Raw genomic sequence first — 16,264 nt, 5'->3', positions numbered from 1 at the left:
CAGTAATACATATTTATCTCCTTTGGACGCTGCAAAACTGGCTGAGTTCCTCCAAAATCACAGTGTCTGCAGACTATTAGGTTTCAATCTAGTCCCTTGTGCCCCTACCAACATTCACTGAGATTTTGCTTGAAATAAGAACACAAGCAATAGAAGCAGTCATAATTTCACAGCACAGAAACAGGCCCTTTTGCCCAACATCCATGCTGATCATATCTAAAACAGTCCCTTTTCCTTGCATCCGGCCCACATCCTTCTAAATCAGTGGTTCTCAATTTTTTTCTTTCCACTCACATACCACTTTAAATATTCCCTATGCCATAGGAGCTCTGTGATTAGTAAGGGATTGCTTAAGGTGGTATGTGAGTGAGAAGAAAAAGTTTGAAAAATCACTGTTTTAATTGTACCTAATTGACTTGTCATAACTCCAAAGGAAATGGGTCAATGACAATTTTTCTCAAGCAAAATATTTCAGTAACAATTGGGTTGAGAGCAGGGATTTTCAACCTTCCCTTCCCACTCACATTCCACTTTAAGCAATCCCTTACTAATCACAGAGCACCAATGGCACAGGGATGTGAGTGGAAAGAAAAAGGTTGAGAACCACTGTAAATTTTTTCCTATCCATATACCTGTCCAAATGTCTTTTAAATGTTATAGTACCTGCCTCTCCTACCCTGGGAAAAGACTATGAGGATTCACCGTATCTATAACCATTGTGATTTTATAATCCTCTGTAAGGTGATCCTTCAGTCTCTTGCGCTCCAGGTAATAAAGTTCTAGCCTATCCAGACCCGCCATATAATTCAAGCCCTCTAATCCCAATATCATCCTAGAGATCCTTTCCAATTTAATTACATTTTTCCTGTAGCACGGCAACCAAAATTGTACACAGGCATTCCAAATGTGGCCGTATCAAATACTTGTACAATTGTAACACGACGTCCCATCTCCTATACTCAATACCTTGACTAATGAGGGCATGCAGGGCAAATGCTCACTTCATCACCTTGTCCACCTGTATCACCCTTTCAGGGAACTATGTACCCGTTGTCTCAGATCTCTTGCTATATTCCCCAGGCTCCACCATTTACTGTGCAAGTCCTGCTCTGGATTGCCTGTTAAAATGTGCATCTTCCCCCTTCCCCTCCTTTTAATTCAGACATCTACCTGTTTTTATACACTCCTGATAAAGAGCTCAGACCTGAAACATCAACTGCTTTTTTACTTCCTAGGGATGCTGTGTGACCTGCTGAATTTCTCCAGTACTGTTGCGTTCTGCATTAGACCCCAGCACCTGGTTTGATTTACCAACTGAACATCTTGCATTTATCCAAATTACATAATATAATAGAAATGGAACAATTCAATTCAGGAACAAGCCCTTCAAGCAACATGTCTGTGCCAAACATGATGTTCAAATTAAACTACATCTCTGCTGCTTGCACCTGATAGATACCCCTTTCTCCATTTTATATTCCTGTGTCCATCTGGAAGCCTCTTCAATGTTATGATTGTATCTGCTGTGCATGTATATGTGTGTAGAGTGTACTGTTTACCTGTGTGTGCACTATGGTCTAGATATACACTATTTCATTGGGTTGACACAAGCAGGTGACAATGAACTTGAATTTGCTTCATCTCTGTGTAAAATATATGTCCCAGACATCACCCTTAACCCTTTGGTCTCTGGCCATTTTGTATCCAGTCCTGAGCTGCTAGATCTGCTCACAATCTGTTTCATTTAGCCTGCTGGTAATGCCACACAATATGACAACTGGACTTTATCAGTGGTTCACTCTGATCAGTTGAGAGTTTCAAGATGTTCAGTTACCTATTTATTTCCAACAATAGGTGTTTAAACTGATCTATAATTCCCTGGTTTCAATCACTTTTCTTGAATATATAAATGCTTGCTATTCTATTTTAATGACAAGGTTAATAAATCAAGAGAACTTTGTGAAATTTTAACAAGGAATCAGAATGTTCTGATTCACATTCTTTAAAATCAAGGTACTGGTCCTGGAGACTTAACATTCTTTATTTTTGTCATTTGATTATTTCACTGGAAAAATTTGATAGCCTGATACGCCCAACTATAGGTAATTTTATAAATATAGAAATTTCTCATAAGAATGAGAATATCACTTGTTTCTTTTAATTTAGACATAGAGCACAGTGGCCCTTCTGGCCCACAAGCCCATGCCATCCAAATACCTCAATTAACTTACAACCCCCTTACGTTTTGAAGGGTGGGAGGAAACCAGAGCACCCAGAAGAAACCCATGCAGACACAGCGAGAGCATACAAACTCCTGACAGGCAGTACCTCATTTGAACCTGGGTTGCTGGAGCTGTAATTGTGTTGCACTAACAGCTACGCCAATAGCGCTGCCCAATAATTGGATATTTCTTATAAAGACCCAGCCAAGCTTGAAATATATCCTTTTTGGATGAGCATTAATGAACCAGACATGTTTTACAATATTTCAGTAGTTTTGTGGTCACCTTTATTAATACTTTAAAAAAAAATTCATAATGTTATTTGAATTTAAATTTCAAATTTGCCATTGTGCAATCTCAACATCAGCTTCTGGACTGTAGCAAGTTAACCAGTGGGTTAACCAGTGTAGCAAGTTAACCAGTGGGTTAACCAGTGTAGCAGGTTAACCAGTGGGTTAACCATGTAGCAAGTTAACCAGTGCCTCATCATCATTCTCATTAATCCTACCTACGATTTAATAAAAAGTTTGCATGCAAATCCACTACGAATGAAATAAACCAAAGGGTGAAGTGAGAAGAATCAATTTGGGGTTGAGAAATTGCTCCACCTACCCTAGGAGTTTGTGATGGAACAGTTTAATTTTTTTTAAATTTAGACATACAGCATGGTAATAGACTATTTCACCCCACGAGCCAATGCCACCCAATTGACTTATAACCCCTGGTACATTTTTGAATGGTGGGAGGAAACTGGAACACCCGGAGGAAGCCACACAGATACAGGGAGAACATAGAAACTCCTTATAGACAGTATGGGATTCAAACCCTGGTCCCAATCTCGCTGGCGCTGTAACAGCATTATGCTAACTTCTGCTACTCCAGCCCTGCAATTGCGATTATAGAATGGTATAGAAAGGAGCTTTACTCTGTGTCTAACCTGTGTTGTCCCAGCCTGAGAGTGTTTGAAGGGACAATGTAGAGGGACCCTATTCTATATCTAACGTGTCTTGTCCCTGCCTGGGAATATTTGATGGGTCAATGCAGGAAGAGCCTAACTAAAGTGTTTAGCTCTTTCACCCAAGTGAAAAATTCGATCTAATCAATGAGGATGACATTGATAAACTAAGCAGAAAAGTTTCCTTCCAAATCCATGGTTTTGTTGGGGACCCTCAGTCCCTCCCTACTCTGGAGATTGGTGCCAAGAACTCACCTCAGTGGAGTCGTCCTGTTGGTTGATGGCAGACTGTAGATCTTCAGAAGCTTGCCGCTTGGCCTCGCTCAATGCATGCTCCATTTTTGCTCGTTCAGCTGTGATCATCTCATGGGCCTTGCGCTCTGCCTCTGTCACAGCTTTCTTCAACTCTGTCATGGCCTGGCGCTTCACTTCATTCACCGCCTCTTCTGGGAGAGAAAACAGGATGGCAGACAAGAAGTAGCATTAGGGCAAGAATGGAACAGTACTCGACTTTGTGTTTTATGTGGAAAGTTTCATGTCAGGTATGATCCAGAACACAGACATCCAGCAGCAGATGATCAGGCTAACAGTAAAACATCCCTTCATTCAGAAGAAGAAAATCAGCAGAATGATCCAGTGTAAAGAATTTCTGATTAGTACATTTAAAGGATTTGAACCTTCAAATGCCACCCTGTCAATTAATCCCTTCTCAACCTATCAGGCCATGCTGCAAACCAGTTTATTAGATTTCCAGTTTATTGTCCAAACTGAGCAAGTGGTCCAGTGCTTTGAAGTATGACACTATCGTAATTCACCCTGTCGCTTACTTGGGCGCAAAACTCCAGTCCACGTTGAGGCAATGCTGCACAAGTTCTGTTTTTCAGAAGAGATTTTACACATTTATTGGAGTGTAAATATCTCAAGGCAGTTATTCAAAAAGAATCAGGGAGTTTGCTCTGAGCTCCCGAAAAAATATTCAGATAGAATCAACATTAGCAAACAGATAACCTAGCCATCGTGACAGCCACATATCCTAGAGTACAGAATTGACAACACTTAAGAACATTAAATTTAAACTTACAGTATAGTCACAACCCTTCTGCCTACAAGCCCATGCTGCCCAAATACCCCAATTAACCTACAATCCCCCTACTTCAGTGAGCAAAACTGTTTCTAAGACAAGCTAATGCTGCAAAATATGCTTTAAAAATTGCAGGTCCTTCTCAAATTTATTTCTGTAAATTCTTGCCTCAATGATATAGTATCCTGTTACTCTTTAGCCTACCAGCTTTTTTCCAGATCTCTTCCCGTGTGTATCCCTGTGTCAGTCTGTGCAGAGTCTCACCAGCCATTTCTGAAAACACAAAGCAAAATTCTTTTATGAGTGCTGTGAAAAGTCTGTTCCCATCATCAGTAATTCTCACACTAATATCTGCAAACATCAGTCCCTGTTCATTGTCAAGATCTTTGTCAAACAGTCAGGATTGATGAGGTTCAGTAGCCACACCCTGCCCAAATTCAGTGGCTAAAGGCTTCACTCTGGGCAGTAGGAGCTAGACAAAAAACAGCCCAGGGTAGTAAGCAACATTCACACTACATTAATGCCAAGCTATGGTCATCCTTATAAGATAGATTACCCTTGACATTCAAGATAATACCTATATCAATACACTAACCATCAACATTGCAAGAACAACACTAACCAGGAACTCAACTGGAACAGCTACACAAATACTGTAGCTACAAAAGCAGGTCAGAGTCTAGATATCTTGTGGCAAATTGAACCTTTTCTATGATCTGCAAGGCACAAGTGACTAGGATGACTGAATACTCACGAATAACCTGGATAGTGCAGCTTCAGTAACTCTCACTGTCCTGGCCTAAAGTGTCCATTTGATTGGAAGCCTGTCCACTCCATCTTAAACACTCACTTCCTCAAAGAGTAGTTACAATGACTGAAATGTGCCAATTGCATGCACTGCAGTTACTCACCAAGATTACCTCTATGCCCTCTAATAACTAGATGTACGAGGGTACATCTAGGTATTAGGTCATATGATCACTGACAGGGTCCCCTCCATGAGTATCAAGGGAGTAGATTGCTGGGACACTAGCAGGGATTTTGTATCTTTGTTAGCCAATTGGAGAGCTATTGGAAGACTAGAGGATGGCGAATGTTGTGCCTTTATTTATGAATGGGAACAAGAACAAGTCAGAGAACTACGGGCTGGTGAGCTTAACATCAGTGATGAGAAAGCTACTGTAGGGGATTCTGAGAGACAGGATTTACTTGCATTTGGAAAGGACCGATTAAGGACAATCATGGTTTTGTGTGTGGGAAATCACATCTCACAAATTTAATCTTTTCGAGGTGGTGACCAAGACAATTGATGAAGGCAGGGAGTTGACATTTACATGAACTGTACTAAAGCTTTTGACAAGAACCCACATGATAGGCTGGTCTAGAAGCTTAAAAAACATACAATCCAGGGTGATATAACAAATTGGATACAATGTAGGAAGCAAAAGACGGTAGTGAAGGACTGTTATTTCAGATTGGAGACCTGTGATGTCCCGTGGAGATTGATGCCAGGAACTTTGTTGATGTAGTGATATATAGTAAATGAAATATAGGAGGCATGATCACTAACGTTTGTAGATAATACCAAAAATTGGTGGACAGTGAAGACAGTAATCTAAGATTACAACAGGATATTGATTAACTGGGAAAGTGAACAACAGAATGGCAGATGGAATTTAATTCCAAAAGTGTGAAGAGATGCATTTTAGGAAATTAAACCAGGCTAGGGAATACCCAATTAATGGCAGGGCCCTGGAGAGCATTACTGAACAGTAAGACCTTAGGGTACAAATGCATAGTTCCCTGTAAATGATGACTGAGGTATAGAGAGAGAGAGAAAGAGAGAGAGAGAGAGAGAGAGAGAGAAAAAGAGAAGTGAAGGCATATGGCATGCTTCCCTTCATTGGCTGAATCATAGTGAATAACAGTTGGTTTGTCACATTACAGTTGGACAAATGCTTGGTTAGGTTTCACTTGAGTATTGTGTGTCATTTGAGTCACAGGGCTACAGGAAGGATATAATTAAACTAGAGGAAAGGTGTAGAAAATAGTGGCAGGATTGATGCTCTGGGATGAAAGATTTGAAGTGTAAGAAGAGATTGGAAAGGCTGGGACTGGTTTCCCAGCAGCAAAGGAGGCCAAGGAGTAAAATTATGAAGGCCAAAGATGGGGTAGATAGTTACAGCTTTTTTTCCCATCAGATTAAGGCGGGAGATTTAAAGGGGATCTCAGGGCCAAATTTTTCCACACAGAGAGTGATGGGTATATGGAACAAACTACCAGAGGAAATGGTAGAGGCAGGCACAATTACAACATTTAAAAGTCATTAGGAGAGTACATCAACAGGATAGGTTTAGAGGAATATGGGCCAAACAAAGGCAAATGGGATTAGAGTACATATACATCATTGCATCATTGTTGACATAATCAAATTGGGACAAGGGCCTCTTTCTGTGCTGTACAACTCCATGAATCAATGAATCCAAGTCACATACTACCCTGACTTAAAACATAGATTAACATAGGACAGGAACAGGCCCTTGAACCCACATGTCAGTAATGAACACAATGTCCAATCAAACTGCTTGCACTAGATAGATATGCCTTCATCCCCTTCATTCATGTGTCTTATCTCGAAGCCCTGTAAATCCTATTAATGGATCTGCTTCCACCACTAATCCTGGCAGCCTGTTCCAGACACCCACCACTCTGTGTAAAATAAATTGCCCCATACATCTACTTTAAACTCCTCCAACCCAATATAGCCCCTCCTCCAGCATGAAATGCTTTTATCCAGGAAGAAAGATTCTGACTGTCCACCATATCAATGCCTCTCATAATTTAATAAATTTCTATTGGGTCACCCTCCCACTGCCATGATCCAGAGCAAACCCAAGATTGTTAAACTCTCTCCTAATCCAGGCCACGTGCTGGCAAATTTCTTCTCTACCCTTTCCACGGTTTCCATATCATTTGTTGGAAATATATCCCAGTTCATTCTACATGGCTGTGGTCAAATATCAGGAACTTCTTTCCCAAAAGTACTGTTAGATCATCTTCACCATTCAAGGAAGCTTTTCATTGCCTGCTGGTGATGCTCACTTCTTGATTAGTAAGAATCAAAAAAACTCATCTGGTCTGAATCATGGCACAAGAGGTGGATTCAGATAAATGCAATTCATTATGAAAGAAACAAGAAGATTGTCAGTCTTTCAAGCTTGTTTTAATGCCTAGTAAAGTGAAGAGGGATCAGAGGAAGGAGAGGGAAGGATGAACAAATGACAATATTCAGGAGAAAGGGAATGGTAATCACAAGCAATAGGATTAGGAATTCATTTAAAAAAATAATAAAAGTTAATGAACTCCACAGTGTGATTAACTGATATGAATGATTATCACCCTTGGGTTATTTAATTTCAACGAGGGTCATGGTAAGAGTGTGATGTTCAGTTTGGGGCAAGGATAGAATGTGGATTGGGTCAGATCAGGGAAAATGGCTGTGACAATGCTATGTTAAGGTCTGGTCGTATCAAGGTGTAGAGATTAAAATGAATCAGATCAGGATCTAGTTTGGTTGAGTCAGGATAGAGGGTGGAGGGGGCGATTTCAGAGAGGGGGCAGAGATGGGATTGGTTCAGTGTATGGTGGAGATCATTAAGTGACAAGGAGGGAGGAAAGGTCAGGGCTGGTGAGTATAAGATTGCGAGATAACGGCAGGATGGTGGCTGTCAGGTCTAATGATTGGACAAGGAGGACAATGCATGGAGAATAGGATAGGCAGCAGAAGAAGAAAGAGTTGGGGTACAGGTGAAGTGCCTGAAAGGATTTTGAGGGGGTCTTGGCAGTGGGGTTATTAAGAGGAGAGACGAGGGGCAGAGTTGGTTCAGTGGTGGCAGCTATTCACAATTCATAAAGAGGAACCATAGATGGAATCAGTGGAACGAAAATGCTTTTTCCAGGTCAAAGTTGATAAATAGAAACTGCTGCTAAAACCTTTCCTAATTCCGCAGGATCAGCACTCTAGCTTCCAAGTTTGTCTTATTCAGAAGATTTCAGCCCTGGTGCCACCAGTCTCCTCTGCTGGACATTACCTGGCTCAGTCATACAATGCAAATGCTGTAACTAGTTCTGGGTTGGAGGAGTTCTGAGTGGTTGGATCTCATTCCTACCTTTTTTCAGATCTTCAGCATCATTAAAGCGACGGATCCATTGATTAAGTTCTTCTCTGTCTGCTTCTTGGCAGCGCCTCAGAACAGTTAATGAGCGGCGAGTCTTCTCCACCATATCCATGATACAGTTAAGTAGCTGTGGGGTTTAATGTAGAAATTGCTTTAGTGAAAGCAAAGTGTGGTACAGCAACACTAAAACTAAATGCAACTGAACAAAGACTGATGATATGGTCCTTTTTTATGTGCAGTTTGTCACAAAGCACCAAATAATTACTGTGAAGTGTAATGTCACACAGCATAGTGTTAACACAGCACAGAGTGGAAGTTAACTGAGATATAGAAGCAAGAATAGGGTGTGATGGTAGGGAAGTAGAAGCAGGCAGTCTTTAAGATGGAGATTCAAAAGCTCAGCTCAGGAAGAACATGGCATAAAAAATGGCAAATTGAGGTAGTTACAGAGTCAGAACAAATCTAATGGGGGAGCATTAGGGTTACCATGAGGGCTGGAGGGGTGGGGTCTCAAACTGCCATTTGTATGGCAGTTTCGTGTGCTGTTCCTGCCATTCATGTTCAGGTGAAAGGGCACAATAACTCATTTGGGGGGTCGTGGCCTGTAAATCCACCCCCCCCCCTCCCCATTTGATGCTGACCCTCAGTAGTTAACAGGGAAAGTACAGAAGTCACCAATCAGAGAATGTGGTTTGTGACAGACTGGTCTTCCCAGTAATTCATCATGGGCATTTTAGCTTCTTTATGACTGGATTTTAGATAAATCTGGCTCAAGAGAGACAGGTGTGAATTTGAATGTGGAAGCAACAGACTTAGCATCTGTGTGACTAGATCCTGCTACATCAGCACCTTCCAGAGGCACAGGGAGGCAGATACAAGGTAAATAGTACTGAACTCCAGTAACGGTCTCCTCTCCCCCACCCAAGATTATATCCTTTGTTCCAACACTTACATTATCCAAGTGCTTCCATTCCTCTGCCCATTCCCTGTCTGTTAAACGATGATCAATTACTTCATCCTGTTCAATTCCATGCACCCCCGGAGCTGGAATAACAAAAGTTAACTTGAGCAAAGAAAGTAGAGCCACTTGATACCATGCATTGCAACTACACACTGGATACCATATTTGGCTGAATCTAGACAGGAATTATATGACTACCAATATCTCATATTATATCACAGTAAGTGACCAACAGGTAAGAATTAGACTGTGATTGGGGGAAGGGCTATTACTGATATATTAGTATCAGAGTGGGCAGTTGCTGATCATAAGTGAGAACTAGTGATTAACCAAAAGCCTAGTGTTTGTGTGAGCAGTGGGATGGATGAGCGTGATCTTGGATTAAAACTGACCAGTGGGGCAGTGCCGATTCCTGAGCTCCTTATGTTCAGGCGGTCGGTAAGGGTCTCTGTAGTGCTGGGCTACAGCAATGCCCTCCAACCGGTAATGCTGTAGTCGAGGTGGTGCCATATGCGACAGCCCATTAGACTGGTTCCCAAGCCTGTTGCTGGGACTGAAGCTCCGCACAGGACTGGGTGTGCACGGCCTTTTACTGAGGTGTTCTGTGTGCAATGCGTCAGGATCTAACTCATTCTCTTTGGTCCTGCAAAACAAACCAAGATAAAGTCCATTGTCAGCCATATGAGTTTCAAAAATTAGTATTCAATATTTATTCTATTCTTGGGAAAGGCCAGTTTATTGTTGCATAAGAACATAGGTCTCTAAGTCATTCAGCACAAAGTGGAACTACATCTGTTGGCAATTTGCTAATTAACAATCTGTCCCACTGTCTATGTAATTCACGAATCCCATTCATACTTAAATAACAACAGGAACAGGCCCTTTGGCCCACTGTGACCATACTTACCATCATTCCTCTCCACAGTAATCCCGGTTGCCTTTATTAGTTCAAATTTATTGTCACATATACCAAGATGCAATGATAGCTTGTTCTGCGAGCAGTCCAGGTAGACATCTCATGCATAATAAAGGAAGTAAGATACAGTACCGAATTGCATAGTTTCAGAGAGAGATCAGTTGGTCTAGAGCAAAGGGAACATCATTTTATAATTGCAGCAACACACATACTGCTGGAGGAACTCAGCAGGTCAGGAAATATCGACAGAAATTCCCTTTATCAGGAATAACAAGGAATGGGCAAAAAGCCAGAATAAAATGGTGGGGGAGGAGATGGGGAGAAGCACAGGCTGGCAGGTGAAAGGTCAATACAGGTAGAAGGGAAGGAAAAATGGGGGGGGGGGTGGGGGAAGGAAATAAAGTAAGAACTTTGACAGTGATAGGAGCTTGTTCCCCAATGCCATCGGATTCCTGAATGATCAATGAACCAAAGACTTACTTTGACTTTTCATGTACTATTTGTATTTATTGTTATAAGGTGGTTTATATGAATGTTTGCAATGTGATGCTACCACAAATCAACACATTTTGTGGCCTGTTCATGACAATAAATTCTGATTGTGCAAGAGGCTGAAGGTTCAGGAAGATCCACTCATAAGAGGAAGGAAGGGGGTGGGGAGCTGGAGGAAGTTTATCATGTCATTTTTTTTAAAAATTGTGAGGTTCATTCAAGAGTCTAATAATGGCAGGAATAAAACTGTCCTTGAATCTTCTGGTGCATGATCTCACATTTATGAATCTATTTCCTCACTGGAGGACGTGAAGAGAGTGTGACTGGTGTAGGAAGAAACCATGATTTTCTGTCTGAGCAATCTCCAGCCAGATGGCATTAACATCAACTTTTCCGGTTCTGCTAACCTACTCTCCTCTTCCCCACCCCCCTTCCCTTCCCATTTCAAGTTCTCCTCCCTCCCTTCCTCCTCTATTCACCTAGCCACCCCTCCTCCCCTTGATCGCTGCTGTCCCCTCCCTCCCTTCACCTACAGCCTTTGACCACATTTTCCCCTACTCTTTTGTTCAGACATCTGCAAACATTTTTCCATTCCTGATGAAGGACTCTAGCTCAAAACGTCGTTTATATATTTTTACCGTTGCTATATAAAGGACACTCCTTGACCTGCTAAGTTTTTCCAGCTTTGTGTTTTTACTTCAATCACAGTATCTGGATTTTCATGTTTTACTTTTGATACCATTAATACGTTGGCTGTATTTTGAAAGCAGCTGGTAGGTATAAATGGGGTTGGAGAGGAGGGTGCATGTGTTTACGGCCTGATCCATATTCATATCCTTCTGTAGTTTCTTGTGATCTTAGACAGAGCAATTCCTGTACCATGCAGTGATGTACCCTGACAAGATGCTTTTGGGCCTGAGCCCAAATGAAGAAGGCATCAGCACGTAATGTCAACGGCCTTTTACCTCCTATGGATGCTGAGTTCCTCCAGCACTTTTGCATACAACCCAGGATCCTTTCAATGATTTGTAGAAGTTGCTGAGGGATGCAGGTGACGTGTCAAATTTCCTCAGGCTCCTGAGGAAGTCGAAGTGCTGGAGTACTTTCTTGGCCAGTGTTATGGACAGACAATGACAAGGTCATTGGAGATGTTTATTTCTAGGAACACCTCATCACTGTTGATGCCAAATGCGGAGTGAGCTCCACCCCTCTTCCAGAAGTCCATCACAACTCCTTGGTCTTGTTGACATTGAGGGAGAAACTGTTGTTTCGATACTGTCCCTCCATCTCCCTTCTGCACTGTGACTCTTCTTTATAAGAGATCCAGCCTATGACAGTGGTGTCATCAAATTTAAAGGTAAAGTTTGAATGGTATTTGGCTACACCGTCATGGATGTACTGGTAGTAAGGAGACTTAGTCTTGAAGATGATTATGAATGAGATGCATTAATTACATCCATCTTTCTCATTCAAGTACCTGTGCAGATACCTCTTAAAAATGCCCTTTAAACCTCTTCAATTTACTCCTCAGATCCCCTTTTTACACCCCCCCCTCCAATTTTGCTTTGAAAATTGATACGCTCCCCTCTCTCTCTCCCCATCCCTGCCTTCTGAAGAAGGCTCTTTGAGCCCGACACATTGACTGCTTTCTTCTCTGCAGATATTGCTGACTGGCTAAGTTCTTCCAGCATTTGTTTTTGCTCAAGATTCCAACATCTGTAAATTTTTCTAAGCATTTTTGGTGCTTCATAAAGGCAACATTGTGCATATTCTCTTTACATTTTCATATCTTTGACTTTCTCAAAAGATAGTTTCATACCACCATCTACCTTACACAGTCCCAGTAGGAGTTCATCAGCTCATTCCTGACTATTTCAGGAAGGGTGAAAGGATGCTTCCTGTGGTCTGGGAGCTAGAGGGTATAACACTGTGGGCCCAAGTGTGTGAAGAGATGGGCTATGAGACTGGGGATTTGGAGATGTGACTGTAATGTTTTAGAGTGATGGAGGTTGAGGGACTTGTGCAGTGCAGAAAACATGGATCAGGATAAAAACAGGAATCAAGCACCTAGATTGAGCAATCTTAATGAATAAATGTGTAGCACCATAGCTAGAGTAAAAGATATAGTCAGCACTATTGTTTGAGAGAATTATGGACCTCTAAGATCATCTACTTTCACTGACAATTCTATCCTTGCCTCAACTCATGTTGCTGAAGCACTCAAATGCAACTTTTATTACCTCCAACCTGGAATGTTCAAATGCACTCCTGATTTGCTGTTTTAGTTTTCCTTTTGTGAATGATACAATCTAAAACATCGCTCTCTGTCCCTGAATCTTACACTTTTGGACTTGCTGACCTGCACAGGTGACTGATCCTTTAGCTGCCAAGGCCAAAACAGAGACTTGGGGATACAAAACATAGTTTCCAGAAAGTGATGATATTGGCAGACAAGGGGGTAAAGAAGACATTTGGCCCGCTTGCCTTTATCGGTAAGGGCTTAGGTACAGGAATTGGGATGTCACGTTACAGTTCTACATGACTTTAGTGAGATATGATTAAGGTAAAGAGGGTGTAGAAAAATTCAAAAGCATGTTGCCGGAGCTGGTGGGATTGACCAATAAGGAGAGGCGAGTTAGGCTGGGATGGTTTTCCCTGGAGCATAAAGGCTAAGGCGGTGACATAAGAGGTTTATAAAAACATGAGGGGCATAAATATGGATGGTCACAGGCGCAAAGGTTTAAAGTGAGATGGGGAAGATTTAAAGGGGATCTGAGAGGTGTGTGCTTTTTAAAAAAAATATACACAGATGGTGGTAGATAGGTATATTGAATAAGCTGCCGAGAAAGTAGTGGAGGTTAGTACAATTAAAGTGCTTACAAATGTAAGCAGATTTGTAGATATGGGCCAAATACAGGCAAACTGGACCTCACTTTATGAAGGCACCTTGGTTGACATGGATGAGTTGGGCCGAAGGGCCTGCTTCTTTGCTCCATCACTAAGATCATAAACTTTCAAATCAGTTCCCTTAAAACTTTGCTTTTCTTTCCTCTTTTAAGATGTTCCTTAAAATTACCTCTGATCAAACTTTGGATAATCTTGCTTATAGTACTATGCACGGTACTACCTTTTTTTGATAATCATATGGAACACTTTGGGACAACTTATGACACAATATAAACACATGCTGCATAATAAACAGACAAGTTAAAAGTTTGAGACTAACAGAGACTACTCCTACCCAGCCACAAGTGAGATCATGCATCACCAGATTAAAGGGCGGTTTCTTCCTTGCCTTTATCAGATTCCTGAACACTAGTAAAACAAAGTTGCCGTTGCTCTGTTCTAACTGAGCTCTCTGTGTAACTCTGCACTGTTTTTTTTAATTACTGTACTATGGGTAGACTAATTGCATTGCTCGCAAAATGAACTGTCTCACTGTACCTCAGTACACATGACAATAAACATGAACCTGATTTGGCTTAGTGTTAAAATATTGGGTATTCTGAATACATTTTCAGATTTGGTCCAGAAAGTGATGATACAATTTCAAGATGGCCCAAGAACAGTCATAATTTAATTTAGATGGAGCAACACCTACCTGTCTGGGGTTCTTCGTTTACCATTTTCTTTCACTTCCAGCAGGATTTCAGAGGAGTCCATTGGTAAGCTGCTATTGCCATTTAGAAGCAGCTGTTCATGTTGGGCCAGGTATTGGGCTGGTGTTTGCTTTGCTAGCTGAGCACAGTGGAAGAGTTCTCGTTGTAATAATGGTAGATTGGCCTGCAATTATACCAAATAAAATAAAGAAAGAGAAACTATAGGGAAAAAAATAGCGGTTCGGTCCAGATCTTGGGTGGAGAAACAGGTGTCTTGAAATAAATAAGGGAGCCTTATGTTGAGGGTAAATTTAGAAAGTGAAATTGGTTAAAAAATGGTGATTGTGCACAGAAGCAAAATGCAAGGGCTTAAGTGCTAAGAGAAGGGTCAAAACATACAAACATACAAGTCATATAAAAATATTTCTAATTAAAGTCAGAGGATAAGAGAGTGGAAGAAAGACCATTTTAAAGTCTCTTTACATGAATACAAGCTGCATTCATAGCAAGGTAGATTATTTAACAGCAGAAAAATAAAGAGGTACATGAAGATCATGGGATAAATGAAGAAAATAGAAACCCATGTAATAGAACATTAGAACCATACAGCACAGTAAAGTTTCTTTGGCCTGTGAGTTGTGCCGACCTAGGTAAACCTACACCATGACAATTTAATCTTTCCATATCACACACCCATAATCCTCCATTTTTCTTAATAAGAACAAGAAAATAACCATGAGAGACTTTAACGACTGGGTAACACTAATGCTACAAAAATGCTCAGCAGTTTCCATCTCAATCTCCTCTTGACATTCAATTGCATTACCACCATTAAGACATGAAGTTCCACCGCACAGATACAGGCCCTTCAGTCCTTTGCCCATTTGCAGGCAAGGTCAACAAAGAAAAGGTAAACATGCTGGAGTATGTCGAAGATAAGAAAGAGACACTAAAAGATCTTCTGAAAAATGGTCAGATACGCAAGATCCTAGGGGTGGATGGATATACCCCAGGTTATCATGGGAAACCAGGGAGGAAATTGCTGGAATGTTGTTGATGATATTTGCATCCTGCCAAGCAAATGTTATTTCCGTGTTCAAGAAACGTAGAAGGGATAATCCTTGAAATTAAAGGCCATAGAGTCTTACATCAGTGGTAGGCAAACTATTGGAGAAGATTCTTAAGGACAGGGTTTACAAGCATTTGGAGAAGAAGTCTTATTAGAGATAATCAGAATGACTTTGAGAGAGGCAGTTTGTATCTCATGAGCCAATTGAGTTTTTCAGCAGGAGGCAGGATTCTTGGAAGTGTAGGATTCAAGTCCAAAGATTGCTTGAGGTTGCTGTGCAAGTTGATAGGATGGTTAAGATGGCATATGGCATATGGTGTGCTGGCCTTCATTAGTTGGGGGATTCAGTTCAAGAGCCATGAGTTAATGTTGCAATTCGATAAAACCACATGTTGTTAGGTCTGCTTTGTTCATGAATGAGTGAGACAAACACCAGGCTGAGTCGAAATCAGGGTTCTTTGTTCTTTATTACCGGATTGTAACACTTGCGACCAACCATGTTAGTCGGAGAATGCATTCTGCCGTTATCAGCAAAATGGTGATTTTTTATACCCTTGGATATGTGCTTAGAACATCATCATATCATTACCTGTCCAATGACTAAAACTGTTGCTATCCTTTCCCTGCTAGCTTCCTGCCTCTCAATCCATCAATGTCTCTCTTATCTTGTAAGTACAAGGATGCATTTACATCTTGTTACAGCCCTGTACATTCCCATCTCATGATGTTTTACCTAACAGGAGTACAAGGACACCTCCCCTTCTTGTTACTGCCCTGTACAGGGTAACTCC

The 16,264-nt window shown here is 41.2% G+C and overlaps 1 protein-coding gene across 13 annotated transcripts in view; it reads right to left on the bottom strand.

The window, feature by feature from the left end:
* The window catches only part of cbfa2t3 (CBFA2/RUNX1 partner transcriptional co-repressor 3), a 108,455-nt gene that overhangs the window by 17,041 nt on the left and 75,150 nt on the right, over nt 1–16,264 (bottom strand). For 11 of the 13 annotated variants that reach the window (XM_069901939.1, XM_069901938.1, XM_069901936.1 and 8 more), the window contains 6 exons: nt 14,407–14,588; nt 9,790–10,040; nt 9,389–9,480; nt 8,428–8,563; nt 4,463–4,531; nt 3,433–3,623 (listed from right to left, as the gene is read on the bottom strand). In XM_069901939.1, the coding sequence (XP_069758040.1) occupies nt 3,433–3,623; nt 4,463–4,531; nt 8,428–8,563; nt 9,389–9,480; nt 9,790–10,040; nt 14,407–14,588 (921 nt within the window). The remainder of the gene's footprint in view (nt 1–3,432; nt 3,624–4,462; nt 4,532–8,427; nt 8,564–9,388; nt 9,481–9,789; nt 10,041–14,406; nt 14,589–16,264) is intronic. The other 2 variants (XM_069901944.1, XM_069901945.1) reach the window with 2 other exon arrangements.

This window comes from Narcine bancroftii, chromosome 10 (genome assembly GCF_036971445.1).
Source record: "Narcine bancroftii isolate sNarBan1 chromosome 10, sNarBan1.hap1, whole genome shotgun sequence".
Lineage (NCBI taxonomy): Eukaryota > Metazoa > Chordata > Chondrichthyes > Torpediniformes > Narcinidae > Narcine > Narcine bancroftii.
Note: the sequence above shows the minus strand (reverse complement) of the source record. Positions and strands in the feature narration are given on the sequence as shown.